General features: G+C 39.5%; 1 protein-coding gene across 1 annotated transcript in view; it reads right to left on the bottom strand.

The window, feature by feature from the left end:
- shank2b (SH3 and multiple ankyrin repeat domains 2b) overlaps positions 1–26,235 on the bottom strand; it is a 304,111-nt gene that overhangs the window by 209,968 nt on the left and 67,908 nt on the right. Inside the window, 1 exon segment of the mRNA XM_030724518.1 lies at positions 22,531–22,608. Within this exon segment, the coding sequence (XP_030580378.1) occupies positions 22,531–22,608 (78 nt within the window).

The raw sequence follows: 26,235 nt of genomic DNA on the forward strand, positions 1-26,235 counted from the left end.
AATTCTCATGGCAGAACAAGGAAATTACATTAGCAAGTAGCAACTAGCAACTAGTAGCAACCACAGTCTTTAGTGTACATAGAGCCGTCATGATGCTTTGCCATAAAGGGTGTCTATTACATATCACCTGTCCCTGTACAAGCACAAACACATTTAAAAGGACCTTTAAAGGTCTCTCTAATAGTGCAAAGCTATTGCAACAACACCAACTGCATATAAAAATCCAGGCAGTCAGGCTGTGTCTCTCTAACCCACCAGAGAGCACCTAACATTGCATCACACGTTTAATTTGCATTGCTTTTTTTTTCCAAAGACCAAAATAGTCAGGAAAATGCTAAATGGAGAACTACTTTATACATTAATAATTATTTAGATTTTTCTTTAATAATTCATCTTTTTATTTTCTATAAATAAACTATAAAGTATGTCCTCCATACTATATGAGTTTTTTACAGAATGCTTCATGAGGAAAAAACAGCTAATCTGTGATTGTTTCTAAAAGCAAGAAAGCACACAAGAAAATTACAAAAGTGGAAGCAGAAAAAAAAACAAAAAAAACTTTAATCACAATAATGAGACTCTTGCTCCCTTTTTTTGTTATGTGGTACCTCGAGATAAGAGCTGCTCCACATATGAGTCTTTCGAGATACGAGCCGCGGCTTGAGCAAAATTTCTGCTCTAGATACGAGCTCAGTTCCAAGATACGAGCCGAGCTTCGGGACGCCACCGATAGCTGGCACATCGGCGCTCGGTCCCACAATCCTCTTGCATCCCTCATCTCTTTTTTCAAGCTCCAGAGACATCCCTCATCTCGTTCTTCTCACGTTTTACCGCACAGAGTCAAGTAGTATCGAGTGTTGCCAGATTTTGCGATAGAAACATGCAACCAGCTCTATGAAAACAAGCCCAAAAAAAGCCCAACTGTGTTAAACTGAGGCCCCTTTTAAACTCATTTCTTTGTTTTGTCTCATTGTGTTTTGGAGCAGTGAAACCCATGTTTCTAAGCCTCAGAAGAGAAGGGTACACAGTTTTGTTTTTTTGCGTGTGTGCGCTTCACGTTGAATTAAATCAGCATGGTGAGAACATATTTCACACTTGCAAAATCTGCAGAGTGCCTTTGATGCATCTCCCATCAGGACCGCAGCTACTTTCTGAGGTGGACACAATTTTAGCCCCCCTTACCCCTATGCATTGCATATAGTGCATACCCACTTTTTGCGCCACTGTCTCCCATCTGAGCTCAGATCCATTTTTTAAGTGCGCTCTCTTTCTCCCACTCTTATATTTTTTTCTATATTTTCCCCACTTACTGGAGCTCATTCTTAGGGGCTCGACACATGGGGAGCGATGTCGCTCGCTCTCCATTCATTTCCTATGGAGCCTGTGCGATGAGGCGACAATCGCTTGCCCTCCTCCAGCTAAGGACCGGCGATATTCGTGCATGTGAAATTTCGAGCTCGTACACGTAGACGTGCACAGGCGACCAGGCGACGCGACACAACAAAGTTGAAAAATGTTCTACTTTTGTCGCTGTCGTGTGGCACTAAACCAATCAGCGAGGGTTTCATTGACTGACCAATGAGCGAAGAGTATGCTACACGCTGCAGTCTGCAACCACTTTCAGCACGAAGGAAAGCATTGTTTTAGCTGTGTTTGACTTTCCTATATTATATGACACTTCACGCAGTGATTATGGAGTTACACATAAAAGGCAGCCGTATGGGAACGTGTTGGCGCAAGACTCACGTTAAACAGATGGATAGAGGGGACTTTTGTGCTAATATAGGATGAACGCGAGGTTGTCTTTTTCTTTTGTAGAGGAGACTTAACAGCAAAATTTCTGTCAGTTCCAATAACATCTTCTGACTCCTCATCTTTATTGTCGTGTCTGACACGGACTACTTTAAAAATGTATAAATCCCTCCAATTTCATAACCAATCACATTTCTTGGAGAGGAGTGACGTGAGAGCGCGATTCGCAATGCTGCCGTCGCTATCGCCTCCCGTGTGTTTGGTTTCACCCCAGTGGCGATGTGACCCATTTGTCACTGTTGTTTGTCGCTCCCCGTGTGTCGAGCCCATCACTTGGAAAGAAAGTCAAGCCCAAATAAGCAACTTCACGTTTAAAAACAAGCCCAAAAAACCGCAACCCGCGACTCACGAGATGTGCAAGCGACTTTAGAAAAAAACAAGCCCAAAGTTGCTTATAATAAGTAGACTTGGCAACACTGGTGGTATCTCGTATCTACGCTTCTTACCATGCCAGTATCCCTTCCTCCCTCCCTCTCTCCTCAGCCGCTATCCGTTAGCCCATCTGTCGCCAAGGTAAGATTACAGTACCGTATTTTATACATTTTTCTTTTCTTTCATCTGTGTATAATTGTCTTTTTCTTAATTAAAAACATGTATTTTTTCATAATTTGGGATATTTTGGGGATTTGTCAGAGGGCTGGAATGGATTAAATCTATTTCCTTTATTTTAAATGGGGAAAATTTGTTCAAGATAAGAGCTGCTCTACTTACGAGCTCGGCTCTGGAAAGCATTAAACTCGTATCTCAAGGTACCACTGTATATTTTTCTTCTAATTGGTAGGAGCAGGCAGTGAGTTCTCCAAGCTACATTTCGTAGCTATAATCATCTGTAGCCTGGAGTTAACCTTAACTCTAATCCTAGGCAATCAGAAGATGTCATTTTTGTTGTTAAATTCATCATTCAAGTCTTCGCAACCAGGAGACAAATAATCATCCTAACTGACAGGCACCAATAAGTATTCAACGCTTTTTGAAAAAAAGTCCATTTTAGCCTTCTCCAAAGTACAGAGTTAGTGTTCCTACTTAAGGGGACTTGGGCCTCAGAGGGTTAAAAGAAAAACATAATTGAGCACTATTACTCATGGAGGTAGTATGAGGATTGGAAAAGTGACATCATTGTGAAAGTGCCTTAAACCTACAATCTTTTTAACGGCCAGCAGAGGGCAACCCATGTGGTTGTAAAAAGATGTATAGAAGTTGTATTGCTGTCTCTTGGAAAATTACCCTCAGGTTTCTCAAGAGTTTGCCTCAGTAAACAAATCTAACATAGTACAACAGTAAGTTTTTTGATGTGTGTCAGTTAGGATGATTATTTATTTATTTTTTTGTTCCCTGATTGCAATGACTTGGGAAAATTATCTAATTAAAACAAAAATTACAATACTGTGATTGTCTAAGGTTAGAGTTGGGTTGGGTTTGGGGTTTTCACTGATGAAGGTGTAGGAAATAGTCCTTCAGTTTTGTTACTCCTTAGGATGTACAAACTTTTTTTTCTTTTTCTATGTTTTGGTTTTACACATGTCTCTCTTCTCCCCTTTTTCATGTCAGCTGAGAGCTTTTTACTTCTGCATCTTTGTTTTAGAGAAAGTCTCAGTGGTCTGTGTGCATAATGATTTATTATTCAAAAATCTGCAGTTTTAATTTAGGCAAGGGAGCTGACAACTCTTCTTGTGCAAATGTCATTTGCATTCTTTTATTTAGACTGCTGTCCTTAAAAAATATTTCATTTGATTACAAAACATAGGGTCACTATTGTTCAGGGAAAGAGCTAGGGTCATAACTTAGATGTCAAAATACATTACAATTAACTCTATTTTTTGTTATCCTTACTATTATTAAATATTTAATATCACACTGCAAGAGCTTTTTTACATGAATCTCCATAAACAATCCTTTCACCCTAAGGTTTAAGGCATCATCAGTGATGACTGAAATCCTTTCCCTGAACCACATGTTTGAAGGCAAGCAAAAGTACTTTTTTGAAAAAATATATAAATAATTTTTGATGTGTGCTAGTTAGAATGATCTTTTTTTTTGTTTTGTTTTTGTTTCTAGATTTCCAAAACTTTGAAGATGAGGTTTTAAAAAGAAGAAAAATGGCATATTCTGAGAGCATAGGTTTAGAGCTAGGGTTAGGGTCATCACCAGTGATTTACACCTCAGAGAAGTGCAGCATTCAGCATTACTCATGGCATTTTGCAATAATTTTTATCTATTGTCTTATTCCTGCCAAATTACACTGACTTCATTTCAGACATTTGGATCATTACACAGAAGTGTCAGCTTTATGTGTCCACCAGAGGGTGGTAATGTGATTTCCTTCTGAGCTGATTAAGCAGGTTGTTACACTGTCAGTAACCCAGATTGTGCAGCCTTTCTCGTGCTGCTGCTTACAGTCATTTCTGCAGGCACAGAGTTTGCTGAGTGTTACAGGTTTTACAGTATGCCTTGGGTCGTGATCATGGCAGTAAAAATAATCCGGTTCATTTTTCCGCCGATGTGATGCACACATGCACTCACACACGCACGCACACGCACGCACACGCACACGCACACGCACACGCACACACACACACATCTCAGCCCAGAAGCATTATATAAGTGTACCTCCTCTGATTCCTGGAGAACAAATATTCAGGAAAGAAGTGAGGGATAGAAAATTGAGCATGTGTATTATCAAAGCATAGCTGGCTTGAGTAGTATAATGTGCTTCGTTTTTTTTGGTTTTTATATATATATATATATATATATATATATATATATATATATATATATATATATATATATATATATATATATAAAGAGCATTTTTGAGGCATACTTAGGAGTTTAAAAAGGAAATTTTTTCCACCAGTTTAACTCCTCTTGACATTTCTGTTAGCTGCATTTAGATACAAAATGGGGAAAAAAAGCTTGCGTTTAAATAAGATGTGAGTCACTGAATGTAAATTTAGGCTTATATTCTTGGTATTAAATGTGATGTTTCCTGTGAAGGAGATGGGGGAGGGGGTGCTGAATGCTTGCTGGATAGCCCACTCATTCTGAGGATCTCCCAGAGCGCATGCCACAAACTGTGACAAATCTATCACAGACTATTCTCTAGGAGTAACTCTCATCTCTGATTGAATGGGATCAGATGAGGTAAAGAATAACAGATGAAGCTGTCATTTCAACCATGACCTAAAATTAGGTTAATGCAGAACTTATTGTATCTGCAAGATGTTTGAAGCACTGAGATTTGTGTACCGCCCACCAGCAGTCATATAACAAGATAAAACCCACATCCCACACCTAAAACTTACTGCCCATTATTTTGTGTCAATAAATGATTACCCTTTTATATATGACTTGATGTCACTTTTACTTTCCCAGTTAAGCTTTCATATGGTAATTTCAGGGTGAAAAAATGTTTTGATATCTAGGTTAAAAGTTAAATATAATTTTTGATATCTGGGTTAGAATCACTTATTTTGAGAGTTCAACGCACCATGTGACATAATTTCCCCCTATATTGGATTTTGCATTTTATGGAAATCCTTCAAAAGGTCACAGTCACAAAGTTTGTCCAGTGTTTACCAAAAATGACTCAGATTATCTTTAGGCCAAGCCTCACAGAAGTTATTGCATGGATTTTTGATTTTCCAGAGTGCTTGCCCATCAGAGCCGATCGTTGACAAATTCAGGAACTGAACCGGAACTCCGTGAATCGCCACCTTATAGTCGTGGAGGGGTTTGTGTGTCCCAGTGATCCCAGGAGCTATATTGTCCGGGGGCTTGTTCCCCTGGTAGGGTCTCCCATGGCAAATTGGTCCTGGGAGAGGGTCCAGACAAAGAGCGGTTCAGAAGACCCTTTATGGAAATAACAACAAGGGAACAGTTTACCCTGCCCGGGATAGGGTTACCGGGGTCCGAACCCTGGATCCAGGCCTGGGAAGGGAGCTCGAGGGAGAGCGTTTGGTGGGCGGGCATCAGCCCGTGGTGCCCGGACAGGCGCAGCCCGAAGAGATGACACGGGCCCACCCTCCTGTAGGCCCACCACCCACAGGAGGCATCATATGGGTCAGGTGCAGTGTATGTCGGGCGGTGGCCAAGGGCGGAGGCCCTACCGGACCGATCCCAGACTATCAAGACTGGCTATTGGGACATGGAATGTCACCTCTCTGGTGGAGAAGGAGCCTGAGCTAGTGCTCAAGTTGAGAGGTACCAGCTAGATATACTTGGGCTCACCTCAATTAATGGCCTGGGCTCCGGAACCAGTCTCCTGGAGAGGGGCTAGACTCTGTTCCACTCTGGAGTTGCCCTCGGTGAGAGGCGGTGAGCTGGAGTGGGTATCCTCGTATCCCCCCGGCTTGCTGCCTGCACATCGGAGTTTTCACTGGTGGATGAGAGGGTTGTTCCCTTTGCCTTCGGGCCGGGTAACGGGTCCTGACTGTTGTTTGTGCTTATGCGCCGAATGACAGTTCAGAGTACTCAGCCTTCTTGGAGTCGCAAGGCAGGGTGCTTGAGAGTGCTTTGTCCGGTGACTTCATCATCTTGCTGGGAGACTTCAACGCTCACGTGGGCAATGACAGTAAGACCAGGAGGGGCGCGGTTGAGAGGAACTGCCTGCCCGATCTGAACCCGAATAGTGTCTTGTGATTGGACTTCTGTGCAAACCACAGTTTGTCCATAATGAACACCACATTCAAACATAAGGATATCCATAAGTGCACGTGGCACCAGGACACTCTAGGTAGCAGGTCGATGATCAATTTTGTAATTGTGAGGCTATGGAAAAAGACTTTCGGACAGCATCAAAGCGATTGTGGCAAACCGTCAGGCGACTCAGGAGGGGAAAGTGGTGCTCCACTCACACGGTCTATAGTGCGTGTGGGGTGCTGCTGACTTCAACTGAGGCTATAGTCGGACGGTGGAAGGAATACTTCGAAGACCTCCTGAATCCCACAGACACGCCTTCTGAGGTGGAAGCAGAGTCTGGGAATAGGGTTTAATCCCGGGATCCGGGATTCCCGGGAAATGCGATCAGAACCATTTCCCGTTTCCCGGGAAACGTTAGACGGGAAACCGGGAAAAAAGTCGCGCGCGTCGATTTGACTTTCAGAAAGAAAAGAAAGCTTCAGAATGTTAAATTTAAGGAAATATTGAGAGAAGGGTTCGTTTAATGCGAAAAGCATTACTCTTCATTTCAGGCACGTTCAGCCTCCGTTTAAGGCTTCAGCCTTCATCTCAAGCGTTTTAATAGAGGTATTACACAGTTGTGCTTTTTTCCTCTTTAATTTGTTGAAATTGTAGGCAATGTGTTTACCCTAAGGTATTTTGTATTATATAATTTAATATAATTATTATATATTGTTATATTGCATTATATAGCCTATAAAATATGCCTGCCCTGAACAATAAAGAAATATCTGTTTAACTTCGAGTGTTTCTTTTCCTCGTTTGCAGCCGCTTACTAACAATCATGAATTAGGATACGGGCCTAATGTGTGAAGAAATTATCATGAAATAGATTGCTTTAACATATTTCGCTTTTAAAATGGAGTTGAGTAAAATGTATATTTTTTAGGCTATAAGGATTGGCCAGTTTTTCAATAGACGATTCACAGTGAACCTACTTTAACCCTCAGACACGGTGTTATAAATTTGTTGTTGCCAGAATGGCAATGACCAAGTCCTAGTGCATTACTCAAGGCCCTGTGTTATGCCATATTATAGTGTAGTACAGTAGTTAACTTTTCAATGACTATTACAGCGTTCCACTGGTGGAGATATAGCACAACAGATGTCACCACGACAGCGTGGCTGAGCCTTTATCAATGCTGTGTGGAGATGAACCGTATTGTTTTGCACCAGCAGTTGTAAAATAGCTTGTTATAATTCCATGTACAATGGAGGAATATTCGAATTATATTTGTTAAGGGAGTGTTGAGGAACGATACAACACCGCGTAGCTCGAGCACTCGAATGTCGAGATGTAGGTTTTATTGCGTTAATCAAGCCAACGTTGCCCCCTACTGGGCATAACAGGACATAGCTGGAAAGCTACCTCTACAATATCACAATAGGTTAAGGCCGACACAGGCTACAGAAGGCCCAATTAAAATAAAAAAATAAATAAACTTTTTCCCGGGATTCCCGGGAAATGACGAGCCATTTCCCGGGAATCCCGGGATTTGATTTGATTCATGTCATTTTCGGGAAAAATATTAAACCCTATCTGGGAACGAGGGGGATGGCTCGCCCATCACTGGGAGTGAGTGTCACTGAGATGGTTAAACAGTTCCTTGGTGGCAGGGCCCCTGGGGTGGACGAGATTCGCCCTGAGTTCCTGAAGGCTCTGTATGTTTTAGGGCTGTTTTTGTTGACACACCTCTGTGTAACGGGTACCGGGTCACAGCACCCGTGAGCAGCTTTACAGATAGCTGAAATAATGTAAAACAAAAAGATGACACAGGAGAAGCAGTTTGTCGTCTCTGATTCCTCCTCAGCTATATTTATTAACACATCACATATCATAAACTGTTAACTGTCCATTTTAAATCAGCATCATCTTGCTGTACACACACATATATATAATGTCTTTTTAGACATGTTTGTGTCCATAAATCACACAAATTTATCAAACATTAACTTTGCCACAATATCTTCTTTTTGTCTCTTTCTCATATCACAGATTAACACTGGTTAGTACTGTATTTTAAATATAACTTTAGAAAAAAATACCATGAGGTATTCCTGGACTCCATGTTAAACAGCAGTATGTCAATAAACACAAACTTTGAAACATATTGATTAATTTATACATTTTACTCTTCTCAGTTTTTAATCTACCTTTTAAACTAGTACAAAAATATAAACATGAAATACATAAAGAACCTTGCCACTTAATACATAGAACAAGGAGAATGAAAGTGCATTAGCTCACACACACTTTCAATAGTTAGCTGCCTGTTAGCAAAATGGCGTGCACTGCTGTCACTTTCACTCTCTGTGAGGGTCGAATCTCAAACAAAAAATAAAGCAGCTTACCTCTCATTAACACTATCGTTCTTAAATCGACTTTGTCTACAAATATTAACTAGCAGTTACACCCATTTTCCTTACAGTTTCACACACAACATACCTGAAATAATGAAAAACAAAAGGATAACATGGGAAAAGCAGCTTGTCGTCTCTGATTCCTCCTCAGCTATGAGGGGAATGCACGAGCTGCAGGCATACCACCATCTCACAGTGCCTCCTACTGGTGGGAGCGGAGTAACTGCATACACACTCAATATTTAACACAGTGTGAACCAAAAATTGACCTATATAAATACAAACAAAATATATCTGCCATAAAACATTATAGACCTTATTCAAATGCTTATTTCTAATTACATTCACATGTGAACACACACTTGTGGGGTTCACATCTGCAACATCGCGTGGAGATCTGGGGTGGTGCCACTGGATTGGCAGACCAAGGTGGTGGTCCCTATCTCTAAGAAGGGAGACCAGAGGGTGAGCTCCAACTTTCGGGGGATCACACTTCTCAGCCTCCCCGATAAGGTCTATGCCAGGGTGCTGGAAAGGAGGGTCCGCCCATTAGTCGATCCTTGGACCCAAGAGGAACAATGCAGTTTTTGTCCTTGTCATGGAACGCTGGACCAGCTCTTTATCCTCTCGATGATATTCGAGTGGGCGTGCAAGTTTGCCCAACCAGTCTAAATGTGCTTTGTGGTATCCAGGTATCCTGTGGGAGGTGCTGCGGGAGTATGGGGTGTCTAGTCAGTTGTTGCGGGCCATTCAGTCCCTGTACATCTGCAGTAAGAGCTTGGTCCGTATAGCCAGCAATAAGTCGGACTTGTTTCCTGTGGGTGTTGGACTCCGCCAGGGCTGCTCTTTGTCATCGATTCGGTTCATAATTTTTATGGACAGAATTTCTATGCGTAAGCCAGGTGGCGGAAGGCTTCTGCCTTGGTGGCCTCAGAATCTTGTCGCTGTTCTTTGCAGATGATGCAGTCCTGTTGGCTTCATCAGGTGGTGGCCTCCAGCTCACAGTGGAACGGTTCGCAGCCAAGTGTGAAGCGGCTGGCATGAGAATTAACACTTCTAAGTCTGAGGCCATGGTCCTCAGCTGGAAAAGGGTGGAGTGCTCTCTCCGGCTCAGGGACGAGTTCCTACCCCAGGAGTTCAAGTATCTTGGGATCTTGTTCACGAGTGATGGGAGAAAGGAACGGGAGATTGACAGACGGATCAGGGCTGCGTCTTCAGTGATGAGGATGCTGTACTGGTCTGTCGTGGTGAAGAGGGAGCTGAGCATAAAAGCGAAGCTCTCAATTTACTGGTCGATCTACATTCCTACCCTCACCTATGGTCACGAGCTTTGGGTAGTGACCGAAAGAATAAGATCGCGAATACAAGCGGCAGAAATGAGTTTCCTTCGAAGGGTGGCTGGCCTGCGTCTTAGAGATAGGGTGAGGAATGCGGCCATTAGGGAGGGGCTCAGAGTAGAGCCGCATCTCCTCCACATCGAGAGGAGCCAGTTGAGGTGAAACTTTTTCCAGGTTGCAAATTTTATCCCATTTTCATGAAACTTATGTCTGATCTTCAGAGCAAGCCTTACAAAAGTTTTCACATTTCATTTTGGTTTGCATAAGCATTTTTCCATAACAATGAATCGAATTTTGTGGCAAAGCTGCCAAAAAGGAAGTGACCTTATATTTCAGCAACACTTTGACCTATTAAGACCAAACCTCACAGTAAGCTTTTGGACCCCGCCTTGAGGACGCAGAAGGAATTTGGTGTTTTTACACCTCTGGGGGCACTGTAATTAACAAAAGTGTGTTTTACCATACAACTTGCTTGCAGATCTTAACAGCTCTTCCTTGCTATTCTTACAATTTGTTTCCTAGCAATAGTTGTGTCTATTTCTTTTTTGTCATTTTCAATTATGTATTTGAGTTTATATTTTTAAGCCTAATAGCATACACACTAATGACGTAAGTAAAACAGTTTTACTTGACATTTAATATCACACTGTAATAATATCTTTAAATGTTCTACCTTGTATCTGCATTAAACTTTACTGTAAATGATCATAACAAAAGTCATTTGGATGTGGAGCAGTTTTATGGCAACACTTTGTGTTTAATGCAGCAGCAGGTGCAGGAGCTTGTAGCCTCTTCGTTGATACCGGTCAGAGGCAGTTACAGTGACTTCTGTGTATTCAAGATTAATCATGGTACCCAGTCATGATCACACTATCACATTTCACAAGCTGGTTTGCCTAAAACAAAAGCATAAAGATGTTGTTTGTATTGCAGCAGTCCTGCAGCATGTAACCATGTAACAGTTAGATGTGTGTGTAAAGTGTTAACGATAGCACCTAGTCAGGATAACACTCACTTTTCACTTAAACCTTTCAAAAGCTGTTTTAAAAAACAAAAGCATAAAGTTTTTCTTTGATTTTCTTTGCACTGCCATTTAGGTGCAGACAAGATAACTGCCACATCTAAGGTGTGCAATGTAGCAACAGACCTGTGACATATAAACAGTTCATTATTATAATTATAACATACCAATATGGACAAGAACATATCTGAAATGTTGTTGAGGGTGATGTTTTTCCTTTTTCCAACTGCTACTCAAGTCATACATTGTTGGCTCTGTAATCTTAGCTCCTTGTTGCTGCTTCTGGAAAGTGTCAAAATTTAACTCAATTCCATAAAGGGCTCCCATTATCGTCATATATTATTTTACAGCACAGCAGTTCACCATTCTGATGTCTCTAATGCCACAAAATTTCCTTCAAAATCAAAATCACCTTCTATTTTCCTTTATCAACAGGACTTGTGTGAACAACAGTCCCATAATCCATTGTGTTGGTGACATCACAACCCCGACCTTTAGTGTGAGTATTTTAAAAGTCACTGTGTAGGGTTTTAGGTAGGAACAAAACTTTTTCAGGACAACATACAGCTGGCTGGATGTATATGGAGATTAAATGAAGTGCAGTAGCACACTTGAGTTTCCAGAGCTAAGAATTTTTATTTATTCATTTATTTTTAATGAAGACTACGCAAATTCAACAACATCCAGTGACTCCAATCCACAACAATCAAAATGAACCCTAACAACCTCTATTTATAGTTTGCTTACCCTGTAACCATTTACAAAATATATCAAAAACTGCTTACATTAAACACTAGAATAAATAAGCGTCCTAGCAAAAAACAAACAAAAAAAAAACCTAAGATGAAATCTAAATAGCAATAGAAGCATTTCAACAAAACCATAACAAAATTACCCCTCCACCCTTCTTCAATGGTACAGTCCAATCAGCTGTTTGAAAACGAAAATATTATATTTTAGATTAAGTATATCTATAATTAACATGCCTCCATAATTTAGCAAAGTCTTCAGGAAACATAAAATATATAAAATAAGTCATTATCCATCCATTTTCCAGAATGGGACTTTAAACCTCCTACAGGAATAAGGTATAAACAATGCTTACTTAGCATTGTTTATACTGTATGCTACAGATTACATTTGCGGTGGCTCTGCACTTTTTAATTTTAGACACTTAGAGAAACCAAGATTTAAGGAAGCCACATACAGTATATGCAATAGATATTGCAAAAGCTAGTCTGACATAGGTGCTTACAGAGTCAAGCAGAAGGAGGTGTCAAGTTTCATTTTAACTGATAAAGTGTGATGAGATACAGTACCCAATAAGCAACAGGGAAATGCAGTCACAATTTATCTCTCATTATCATTCTACCACCCACTATCACCACCACTACTGCCATCACCACCATCACCACCCCCACATCGATTCTTTTCCTGGTCTCCCATGGTTGTCATGGAGACAAATGGTTGTGTATAAAACAGAAGTAACCGGATGGGGGTGGGAAGAATGTGGAGCCACTTAAAGCCAAGTGGAAATCAAGGCAACAGGTCCACCAGACCAAAAGAAAGATGTGGTGAAAGGACACGAGAAAAGGAAACTCAATCAAAACGTTCAATGAAAAACAAAAGTCCACAACAGGAAGGAGAAAGAATTCAGTTAAAATGATGTGCAGTGCCCTTCAATTTCAAACTTTCAAGGTAATCAAACCCAGGCACTTTGTGATTTGAGGCTCCAAAGTTTTCTTTGTATGTTTACATTTTCATTAATTTTCTGCCCACTTAGACTATTTAAATTGTCTAACAATAAGAAAAATGTCAATAAAATGATCTAAAGAAGCAAGATGAATTAATTCAGTGTTTTGATTAATCCTAAATAAATTAAGAACAAAACAAAAGTGTACAAAATACAAGGTGTATTCATCTAAAAAAAATCACCAATATTATTCAATCAACATGTTGACTAATTTGCTTTTTTTTCTCCATGAGAATCAATCTGAGATCCCATAGGCTAGTCTGCTGACTTAGCTATGGGAGGGGTTCTGGAGAAGCCAGCTGATATCTGGGCCAACTCTCCCAGTTCCATCCATCATTCATTGCTCACAGATGGAGAAAAAAAAGCTAATAATAAACCAAATTGTCTTCAAACAGTCTCCATCTTGCAACCTGCATGTAAATGAAGTCTGCTCAAATGTGATTGATAGGTAGAATTTGGACTACAAGCAGATTAATATTCATAAATATTAAATATTCTGTGTCACAGTTATGCTGAAAAGCTAATTCATGCATTTATTGCTTCTGGACTATGGTAATCCATTACTATGATTTTGTCTTAAAAGCTCCCTGAAAAGCTTTCAGCTGATTCAAAATGTTGTAACAAGAGTACTGACAGGGACTGGAGAAATAGAACATATTTCGTCCATAATGGCCTTATTTCATTGGCTCATTCTCACATACAAGGTATTGAAGAATCAGGCCCTATCTTAGCTTAAAGACCTCGTAGTACTGTAATAGAGCCCAACAGAGCACTTTGCTCTCAGACTGCTGGCTTACTTGTGGTTCCTAGGATACTTCAAAGTAGAATGGGAGGCAGAGCCTTCAGCTTTCAGGCCCCTCTTCTGTGGAAGCAGCTCTCAGTTTGGATTTGGGAGACAGACACTCTCTCTATTTTTAAGATTAGGCTTACAACTTTACTTTTTGATCAAGCTTATAGTTAGGGCTGTTTCAGTCGCAGGTTTCTTCCTGTTAAATGGGAGTTTTTCCTTACCACTGTGGTCAAGTGCTTGCTCATAGGCAGTCATTTTGATTGTTAGGTTTTTGTTTTAATTATTGTAGGTCTTTACCTTACAATATAATGTGTCTCAATATGACTGTTTTTTGTGATTTAGTGCTACAGAAATGGGGTTTAGAAGAGCACTGGATGCAAACATCCTTAAATAAAGTTAGTTATTATTTAAAAACTGAGTTCTTTATCTACACAGGTTATATCTGACAAATATTTTTAATGTTTAATGGTCTGAAGTGTGACAAATATGCAAAAACAATAAAATCAGGAAGGAGGCAAATACTTTCATGGCAACATTCTGGTCCACACCATTTGGTGGTGGTAATTTGGTGGCACACGTGGGCCTAGATGGTCCATCCAGTGTGGGCCTTGGTACTGCCATAAAATATTGGGCATGTCTGTGCCCTGTACCTGGGTAGGCTGTCAGTAGGGCAGCCTACACCTAGTGTGTGGGAATACTGTGGGTATGCCCAAACTATGGGCTGCCCCACTGAGGCCTACTGTGGGTCTGCCCCAAGTGCCTCCACATGGGCCCCAAGGGGGAATGTTTGCTGGATAGAGTTAAATGTACTGGGCATACTTTGGTTGGTTTAGGGCATGAAAATGACTTGGTCAGGTTTACTAGACTATCATGAGTTTTATTAAAAATGCATCCTTTTACAACTTCTCCCATCTGTGACACTTCTCTGCTATTTTATTGGCTGCATCTAGACTGACAACAGCTGAAAGTGTGCACTCTGAAAAATGGTTTTCATGATTATCCATCAAACTAAGCAAACTGCACCCACGGGAAGACCAGAAGGTGTTTATGACCCTTGCTAAATAAAAGGATGAGCATTATCAGTGCATTCCATATTTCTAGATCTAAAACAAATTCTTGTAGTGCCAGTGAAAGAAGGCAGCACTGACACATAATTTCAGGAAAAAGACAACAACACAATTTCACCAAATTATTCAGGTCCTGTCAACAAATATGAAAAAATGTTTTGGCACAGTGGCCTCCATCCGAACATGTGCAATCTTATTATATTATATCCATTTCTGCAAATCACCAATATTTAATCAGGTGATCAAGGCCTACTGAATCATCTAGCACGTGGAGGAGGGCCCTCTGCTAGCCATATCTAAGAGAGTGAGCATGAGTTGATAAAATTCAAAGGGGACTGAACAAAATTGGGTATTTTGCTATCATCTCTTAGTTTCCTGTACACAGCAATTATTGCTGAGATAGCCTAATGTGAATATTTATATATTTTGACACTACTTTAGTGTACTGTATGACATGACATGTCACTGGTGGCTATAAGTTAAAGCAGAGGTAGAAGCAAAGGTCACAAACCATATGTGCCTTACAGTCTGTACAGAGGGGTGATGGAGGAACAACAGAATGTGTGGGGGCATGGTGGGCAGGAAATAAGTGGGGAGGAAGGACATAAAAAATAAACTGAAAATAATGAGGGAAGAGGGGAATTAGATTAGATGACTGGCATAACGTGGAAAGAAAATGCAACAGAGATATAAAGAATTTCATGACAAAAATTGAATGAAAGGAAGCAAAGGTAAAAGAAATGAGTTCTTACAGAGTGTATGAAAAGTTACAGCGCTGCGTAGGTCTCATTGAAGAGATGCAGTTGTTAGACAGCATTGTTAAACAGAGAACATGAATTTTAATATCTTTTAACATATTCTATCTAGAAAATGAAGGCCTCAGAGAGGATGATAGGAGCTGGATGTGTCACTGTTATGCTCAGATTCTTACTCCTTTTGTTGCATGCAACAATGGTTATCAGGCTAAACCATGGGACGGACGCACACACGCGTGCACACACAGATGCTGAACTGACACATGATATTATCAAATGGCACGGCCACAAAACGCCCACACAGTGCTCTAATTAAGAGCATACGCAGCAGCAGTGGAGGCACAACGTAAGCGTGCCTCATTCAGCTACAGCAATTGGTATTTATTAACATTTGCACTTTTTAGTCGTTAATGTGGCGCCTAATGACAGTGTTTTCAAGCACTTCCTGCTGAAATTGACAAACATGCAGTGGCCATTCTCTACACAGTTAAAATGCATGCACAAATAATGAGATGCATGCATACAGTAGGTTATTAAAAATATATTAAAAAAGTATGTGAAGATTTCATGGTTTGGGGTCAGTTTGATCCTTAACCAAAGGACTCTGCTGTCTATATCCATGTTTTACATACACTGTGATAATGACTTCATAGAAGAATAGTATTCCTTTAATAATGTCTTCAAGTGCAAAATTAGCTTCATTAAAAGGGAAAGGAAGCAAGGAGGTCACAGAGCTTCAATCACCTGTGCAATGAAGTTAAACTCTCACTTTGATCTATACACATACCTGCTAATTAGTGCTAAGTAACAGACTGGAATTTCACAGAACTCTTGGAAAGTCTTTACCCTTTAATACAGTATCTAAATGGATAAGTCTATCTATAAAGAACAATCCATAAAGTACCCCACCTCTTGGCCTATAACATCTAGGATAGACTCCAGTCCCCCAGCGACCCTGAATTGGATAAGATGGATGGATGGATATTGACTTGGCTTGTGGCCATTAAAGGAACTGCAATGAGGAAATTTTTGACATGCTGACATGCTGGCACAATTTTTCAGCCCCAGAGGCTACCATTTGGTTTGAACTTGTCTCCCAACAGCCATGTCACTAAAGCTTGCTAGCAATGCAAGTAAAGTGTTCATATGCTGCCAGTAAAGCTTCCATACCCTTTGACACAGGTTATTCAAGTCTCTGGAAAAGATATTCCATCATTTGGTGTTTGGTGATGGTGGAAAAGAGCACTGTCTAACACATTGGTCCAAAATCTTCCATAGGTGTTCAACTGGGTTCCATGCTGGTCACTGTCAGTGAGCTTCGTGGGTGGCTGTGGCAGGTTGCCTACCACTCAGAAGGTCAGTGGATTGATAACTAGTTCCTCCCATCCACATGTCAAAGTATTCTTGGTCAAGTTACTTGACCAAGGATACTTGTCCTGATGGATCCATCAGAACATGTGTGTGAATGTTAGAAAAAAGAGTGTGAATGAGACTTGTAGTAGGAAGTGCTCTGAGTTTTCAACTTAAGCAGAAAGGCACTATATTATATAAGTACCAGTCCATTCATGTTGTATGGATGGAGGGGGATTGTCTTCCTGGAACAGAGCACTCTCATTAGGATGGAAATATGATATCACCTCAGAATAACTTTGGATTGCACTACAATGATCCTTCTTTCAAAAGGGGAAAAGTGGAAAAACAAAAACATACCAGCAAAATGTTTCCAGAGCATAACAGAGCCACTGGATACATGTATTATTGTGATTGATGGTTTTTCCTTTATTTTTCGCTTGTCTGTATTTCTGAACGCAGCAAACCTGGTTTAACAGGCAAGCATGAAACCAGAGCATCTGAGATTGCATTACTACCCAAAGGTTTGGACTAAGAGGCGCAACATAAACATATGAGCCCACATACCTTTTAGAACTCTATCATATAGTCTTGAACTTGTAGTAGATTTGTCCTGCTTTTTCTTTCCTTGGGTCATGTACTGTAGTTAATGGGATGTAGCTTTATGCTTCTGATGTACTAATATTTCTCCTTCAGTTTCCCAGATGTCTGCTGGCCAGAAAACAAGCATAAACTTGTTTGATTTAGCTCTTGGCTTTGTGTGTAGGTGGAGAGTGCAATAATGATAAAGATAGTAAGAGCAAGAGAGTGAGTTTTTTCCACTTGACAACAAGTGAGAGTCCAACATGTCTAGTGGCTGCTTGTTGTTTTACTGTTGAGCCTGCTGTCAGCAGAGAAACTGCTGTTAGTGTCTCTTTTACAACAGATTTCTGCCTGTATGTTTCTTGAAATTCTACTGCAAATGTTGGCTACAGAAAAAGCTCTAGCTCATGAATTCTGAAGGAATGATACCAAATCCTGATGTATCCTTTTATTGTTATAAAGTGTTGAAAATTGTTCTATTTTTGCGGAATAAGGGTGATATCATGCTACAATTAGACAAAGATTACGTTGCCAAATAGAAGCAAATGTGACTTCAAGCAAAACAGTATATAACTTACAGAAGAGGTTTATCTAGTGTATTGCCTAACAGTGGATAACAGCTCATTCCACTGAGGCATCAACTGGATCATTCTGTGTTATTTTAATTATTTGGGAAACACAACATAATTATGTTATAGTACATTTTTTTTCTTTTTTTATCCATAAGTCTCCAGACCAACTTAAGCATTTGAGAGAGATTTTCCAAACCTCTAGCTGTAACCTGATTTACAATGGCAATATTTTGGTTGGATGAGTGTGGTAGAAAAGACTCTCCAGAGCTAGATATGCATTTGTGCAGTATCTCAAACACTTTGGTTAGGTTAAGTTCTGGAGATGATGCACGACCCCTTTTCATCCTCATCAAATAATTAATTGAAAACTGTATTATAGTACCTATGTGGAAACATCTCCACTGGGAATGCACATTAGCACCTCACTTATTACTGGACTGCCCTACAGGATATTGTGACCATATTTGATACTGTATATGCAAACAACATATATTTGCTGAGAAGCCTGATTACTATCAGGAAATGCACACATAGTAATGCTTGTCTACATGCTAGTCTGTCACAAGTGGTGAACTAAAAAAAAATAAGGCAAGTGACAAAAACTGCAGTTCCTTGGATGGCTTCTTGAGACTGGTTCCAATGATGGGTCAGCACCCATAGACTGCCATGTTAAAATGCCTAACCTTTCAGCAGAATGTTTACATCCTACTACACAATTTGATTTTTGTGGCTACAACTGTACCTGAGGTGAATCTTTTATATAATTGCAGGTTTGAATTGTATTAAGGCTTAAATTTATATAATAATTTATATAATAATTAGGGGTGGGACTCGATTAAAAAAATAATTTAATTAATTAGGAGCTTTGTAATTAATTAATCAAAATTAATAGCATTTTAATCACATTTAAACATTTAACATGATAAATTAATTTAAAGTTTGGTTGATGAATGACTATGAATATACATAAGCTTAAACTTCAAAATTTTGTTTATTTTCCCACCAGTCTACTACACAGACCAACAAAGGCGGAAGTGCTCCTGTGATAAACATCCATCCATTCGCTTCCGCTCATCCTGTTCAGGGTCGCGGGGGGGCTGGAGCCTATCCAGCTGTCATAGGGCGAGAGGCAGGGTACACCCTGAACAGGTCGCCAGCCTGTTGCAGGGCCAACACAGAGAGACAGACAACCTTTCACACTCACATTCACGCTCTCATTCACACCTACGGGCAATTTAGAGTGGCTAATTGACCTAACCCAGTAAGTGCATGTCTTTGGAATGCGGGAGGAAACCGGAGTACTCGGAGGAAACCCACGCAAGCACGGGAGAACATGCAAACTCCACCCAGAGGGAGAGGCGCCTGGGCCAAGGTGGAATCAAACCCAGACCTTTCAGATGTTTATTCTAACTGTGAAGCAGCAGTGCTAACCACTGCACCACCGTGCTGCCTGTGATAAGCAAACTCCTGAAATTAAAGTTAGGCATCGTAACTGGATAGTTTTATTCAACATTAATGTCTCAGTTAATATAGTTGGAAATTAATCATTAGCTCAGCTGTATTCCTTGATGTTGAAATGTGTTATGCTGTTTTAACAGCTTATTTTGAATTAAAGACTTAAAATTAAACCACAAAAAGGAGAAAAGTTGTTCTCCGTTCAACCAGCTGCTTTTCCACAGCTGTGCTTCGCACTCACGGTTGCTAGGCAACATGAGCTACGCAGAGGTGAGGGCAGGGACGCTGATATGAGGGGTAGCCGCTAACTTCCGGCCTTTGCAGCCTTCGCGGGCTGCAAAGGACCGTGGCCCCAGAATTTTTTGACATCGTGCATCGATATAATCTGTATGCCTGGAACTCGTGCACTGAGAAAAGTTTCACGGTGAAAAGTGCGATTAAAATGCGTAAAATTTTTAATTCGTTATTTTCCCCGTAATTAATTAATCGAAATTAACGTGTTAAAGTCCCACCCCTAATAATAACTTATATAATAATTACTAAGGTGTGGTTACTTGGTTCTCCCATTTTACTGCTCGGCTGTGTGAAAAACACAGTGATTGGTTTTTCCCAAGATGATTGCTTTATCCTCTCAAATTAACAAACAAACAAACAAACAGCCAGAGGAGTCTATGATTATGTTATATATAGTCTATTGTTTGGCACCAATATATTACCATACTGGCTATTGTTGATGCTCTTCTAATGATAAGATGAACTTTTCATTAAAATTAAATGTTTTAATGAAATGAGTTCCAGAGATCCCAAAAGCATTAACAGCCCTGTGTGAAAAACAGACTCCATATGACTCTATGGACACACTGGGCTTGCCTTTGTTGAAGGTTCTGCTTTAAAAACAAAACAAACACAACCAAACACACAAAAAAATCCTATGTTTCAGCACAATCAGGTAATCTGGCTGGTCAAATGCACATTTCTAGGAAAACAAACACATAAGATGCCACTGCCAATAAGTCTGAGTTGAAGAATTAGTATTACTTCATGTCTCTTCAGTGGACTAATGCAGGATTCATGGTCTTCTGTTGGTGTCCATCTGCATAACACTTTGGCGATGCAAAGAGAGGGCTTGTAGGAACTAATGCCCTTGTCTGCAGTCCTCCAAAAAGCCAACAACACAACCCTAAGGGTAATTATGCTATGCAGGTAAAAGCTGACTGGTTAAGTTTGCTTGCACAGGACAGGGAACCCCAGCAGGGTTCACTACAAAGAGGAAGAAGCACAAAGCCCCCCCAATTAAAAAAAAGAACAAAAAAAAAAATCGATAAACCAACAAAGTCACAGAAAAGCACAGACTGTGGCTGCAATGGACAGTTTTTATTGTTTTTAACACTCAACTTCATTCCATGTCAAATGTCTTGTATTTTATGATTCTTTCTTCTTGGCAGCAGGGGCTAAGCAAATGATGAACAACAGCACAAACATGCACAGAGTAGTCCACATTACTGCGTGTTCCACATATTTGTGACACTGCCCCCTCTTGGCAGTACTAAATATTAAATCATTATGATCGGTGTAGACAATCTATCCTGAAGATGATAAAATGAGGAGGTGTCCATGAAAACCAATTCCTTCAAGTCATTCAAGACAAATTAGCTGTATGATCATACAGCTAATTTGTCACCAGCCTGTACCACCAAATAACAAAACAGTACCAAATCTACTCAGCAGACTTTAGACTTCCTTTAAATCACAGGACGAGCATTTTCTGTTTGTTTTGACATGCATAACACCACCAAACAGACTGAATCTTGTACTTTCCACAAATAAAAGCTAAGCGTCACATAGAGAGAAAAACTGCTGCAGGCTGACAGCACCACAGCTAAATCCAGAGAACAATCTAGGCTACAAACTTAGCTCCTTAGTTGAAGGCTCAAACTCTGACTAAACACTCCATTTGGCCAGCCTTACTTTCTTTTTGAAGACTTGCGCTAATAAAGCATTCCACTGGAGAGGCTTTGGAGGACAGTTGAGGACCCTGTGGGACTGCCTTTCATAAACGCCTGCCGAATATGACTTTTGTTACTCAGGCCTAAGTTATGAGTCAAACATGCCAGTTAGGCAGCTCTTAGTGCTTGTTTTTTTTTTTTTTTTTTAATGGATGTACTTGCTAAGGCATACACACTTCAAATATTGCAAAGAGAATTGTCATTTTATGTACTACAGGTCAAAATAACATGAAGTGGTTGAGTGATTGGTTCATAGTAATTGTTTTGTGTTGCCACTAAATCAGCAATTGAAAGATATTCTCATGCTCTGTCTTGAGTCAATTGAAGGATTACATTTTCTACCTTCATGATCTTCTTGATAGAAATGTTGAGGAAATAAGTTGGAAAAACACAGCCAGAGCTCAGTTTTGTTAAAGTTAGATGATTGGCATGTCATATTTAAGATATTCATTTAACCTAGTAACATCCACCAGGTTGCCAGAGACTGTTTATGTCTCTGGCAACCTGGTGGCTACCCTTTTATTTGTAATAGTGACATATATTAAATATAAAATAGAAATCTTATAAAAAGGAAGGCCAAAATGCATGAAATGACTTGAATTGAAAGGTAACATTGTAAAGTTTATGAAACTATACTTATTTCCTTTAGCATGTGGCTAAAATGCAATCTAATCCTAAGGCTACCCAGGAGTTCGCTGGTGACCTGGTGGAGGTTACGAGAAATGAAAATGAAATAGGACACCATCAAATTTGTTTTGCATGCTGACTTTTGTTTGTCCCCTGTTCTTATTCCATAATTCTGGTATTGTCAAGAAAGCTATTTACATCCCTGGTTGCAACTGACCTTGACCATTTTGCGCCGTTGCCATGGTAACAAATGGGATGAAGAAAATTAGCTGCTACTAAAAATGTATTTCCAAGGCTGAAAGCTGAAATCAGTTCTCTATAATCACTTACATGCAAACACTACTTAAGATTTTTTTTAACACTACCTGAAAAGGACTCTGGCTGTTGTAGTTCTTCACTTCCTTGTCAGCTCCACGAACTAGCAGCACTCTGGCACAGTTATCCTGTGAAAGAAAGACAGAAAAATCACTCAAATAAAGCTGACAGAATCCCTAAGACAAGACTGGCTTGAAGTCTCCTACTTTTGCTCAGAAAGAAAGACAACTAAGCTTCCAGTGACATTAGCATTCCCAAAAGCATAGAACAGGACCTCATCAATGGCTAAACATGCCAATGCTCACATAGGGATAGACAGGAGGAAAGAAGAAAAGAACATCTACTACCTACATCAGGAATGGAGCTCAGTGTATCTACTGCTCCACTCAAAGAGAAAGAGGGAATGAGGGTGAGAGAGATAGATGGAAAAACAAGAGAGAGAGAGAGAGAGAGAGAGAGAGAGAGAGGAAGAGAGAGAAGAACAGAGATGGAGAGTGCTGAGGGGTTTGAATCTGCTGCACAATCGCCCACAAAGTGCTCAACCACGCATGCACTGAGCACACACACATGAATATAATACTTTTTTTAGATCCACAATAAGCTATTGAGAGTTGAAATTCAGTCACACAGATACTGATACACAAGCATAATCTGTACTGTAGAGTTGGCATTATAAATATTTCTGTGATTAGACATTTAGCCTCTTATTTTAAGACATGCACGTTTGTTATTTTTACTCGTGGACATTTCCATCTGGTGTGTAGTGATCCCACGGCATTATGTTTTTCCCAAATTCATATAAGCTTAATTTACATAGAGCCCTCAGTGTGGTACATTTCAGAGCTATGAACTGAAGCAGGGACATCAGAAGACAACCCGAAGCAGAGAACAAAATCTGATGTACAGTCTGGAGAGGCAGAGGGATGGTGAGAAAGGTCACATCTAATGTTGATAATTCTGAAGCTAATCCCACCTATTGCAGCTTGGATGCCATAGAAACTTCAACTACAGATGGATTTTTATTGTGCATTGCCTGTTATGTGGAGAAGATGAAGGTGAATTCTCACAGTTTCTTGACAGACGTTTTGAGGATTATTTATTTAAGTCTGCACTGGAATCAGTTCGATCTATAATTCAAGCAGGAGTGACAATAAATACACAGGGATGTACATATATATGATGTACAGCAACCAGTCCAATGAAAGAATGATCCACATAAACCCCCACTGCTTCAAAAATACCAACAATGTCATTACTTTTCATTGCTCCAGGTCCAGGAGATGACACTGGAATATTCTATTCTATTCTGTTCTGTTCTATTCTATAGATAGATAGATAGTGACCAAAATTGGTTTAATTTACTTGGTCTGTCATCAGTTTTGTCAATAACTTTACAAACATGTCGAGGTTTCAGACTTCCTTCTTATAATTCTTTTGGAAGGATTTATTTGTGGGTTAAAGGATAAAGACATTACAAGGTTGAGGACGCAACACAGTCAAAAATCAGTGAGGAGGTCTGTTGTACATAAATTCCAGGGTGCTGGTTGTCAAAAAGCTGACTGAGAGGTCATCATCTGTCAGAGTCATGCCATATTCCATGACCATGATGCACAGAACTCATGCAGGTGTGTCCTCATCTCCCAGAGAAGTCTACAGATCATACAGAGAAATAATAAAGTGAACCAATTTCAGGTTGTGTTTTTCACTATGAATATTTTATTAATAATTATTTGATTATCAGAGTCTTTACCAAACATTTCACTAGGTATAGGTACTGTAGGTAAATGCCTAAATGCAATTCACTGTATGTATTCACTGGATGTTCATTAGTCGACATACTGTTGAAGAGGCCTGACATGAGTTATTTTAGAAATTGCATTAATAAAAAATACAACTGCACATGCTTTGTAATGCAAATGCTAAATATAGAAGCTAATACAGTAGCTTATGCAGTAGTTACTCCAGCAGCTAATAGCAAAAGGAAATACAATTGAAAAAGAGGTGATTTTAAATGTCAGAAAAAAACTGTATTCTTAATTTAATTTTTGAATCCATTCTCTATTTAAATAGCATTTTTAAAAAGATTTTGAAAATCATTTTAATTCTGAATCAATTTTTTTAATGAGACTTACTGAGAGCTTGTTTAACTCCCTTTACCGTTTGAAGTATTTGTTAATGCATGAAGATGGATGGATTTAGAAATATTTATTTAATTCCTCTTTTTATTATCTATTAAATGATCAAATAATGAATTACTTTATTAATTTCTAAATAAGTAAAAGAAATGAAAAAGTGTTTTGCAAATTAATTTACCAATGCATATTTTTGCACAATTTATTATTAAATTATAAAATGCTTTTTTTGATGTGCATGGCTCTCCCAGTCCTCCATAGTCTGCCTCACTTCTGCTAATTTCACAGGTGGTGTTGGTACCTTTTTTGGTGCCAGTAATATAGCTTTAATGTGGTACAGATAGTCTAAGAAGTTTGGGCTTGAGTTTTCATAAGTAAAAATTTATTTTATTAGTCTGTTACTTAGCAGTAATTAGCAGGTGTATGTTTATGTAATGCTCCTGTACAGTTAACAGGTGCAGGTTGGTTAGCAAGCTTGCTTAGCTGATAATTTAGCTCTTCACCCTCTCATCCAAACATGGTTCAGTAACCAGAAGTAGATGTCATGGTGGCTACACCCATCTCTTTCATACAGTCTTTTGCTTCCACCATTTAGCCTTCCTGGGAACATGTAAAGCTACATGACTTGAATTTCAGCTGTTATTATTTTTTTAAGCATTAAGGTGGGCCCTTTTCTTCATTGTTCTTCTAACTACAGTGCAAAAACTAAATCCTACAGTTGAAATGATGCTGAAAGTTGTAATCTGTCTTTACTATGTATGATAACATATTAGGCTATTTAATTGTTTAGGGAAAAGAATGGGAGTGGGATGGGATAATAGCTGAAGAATATCTGATATTAAAGTCAAATTCACAAAAAAAATGCCTAAAAATGAAAGTGAAAGTGGTGAACACTACAAATTTGAGAGAGAGAAAAAAACTCTGGTGTCTTTTTGTCAAAGAACACAATTGCATCACTTTGCAGGTTTGGATCAACCTGATCACACCATAGATATGACCATAAACAGAGGCTTCTACAAGCACACTTCAGGGAGGAGTAGCTCATCCAAATCAGTCCCATTTCACCGCACACTGTCTTAGAAGTTAGGGTTTGCAATGATACAGTATGGGGGTTCTTAATTTTTTACTTCTTGTTTAAAACTGAAAGTGGCCAGGTGTGTAAAACAAAATGTTGAAATCCATACGCACAGAAAGGCGGACTAAAACATTGTTGGCCTTTTTATTGGAAATAAGAAAAATCTAAAATGACGTCAACCTTCTCATGTGCAGATCAACTTCATATCTGTTTCCTTTTGTAAAGATATATAATTGCATTTAAGTGGAAGTGAAAGCTTGCTTTGATACAAATATACTAGTGGGCTGTTTTTTCACTCCAAACTGTGCTTCTCTGCTTAACTGGCCACCCTCCAAGGTCAGTGTGTTAAATGGTCTCAGATGACTGACTTTAAAAGCAAGTGTTAGAGGCCACTGCTGACCTTTAGATTAAAAAGTATAAAGACAAGTTTAAGTGGAGTGGTCTTTGAAATGTAATCTGTGTAATCCAGCAGAGTTTTATAAAGAATTTTGGTCTGTGCTAAAACCCTCTTTTCTCAGAATGGTGGCTCAAATTCAGAGCAATCACAC

Source organism: Archocentrus centrarchus, unplaced genomic scaffold (genome assembly GCF_007364275.1).
Source record: "Archocentrus centrarchus isolate MPI-CPG fArcCen1 unplaced genomic scaffold, fArcCen1 scaffold_37_ctg1, whole genome shotgun sequence".
Classification (NCBI taxonomy): Eukaryota; Metazoa; Chordata; class Actinopteri; order Cichliformes; family Cichlidae; genus Archocentrus; species Archocentrus centrarchus.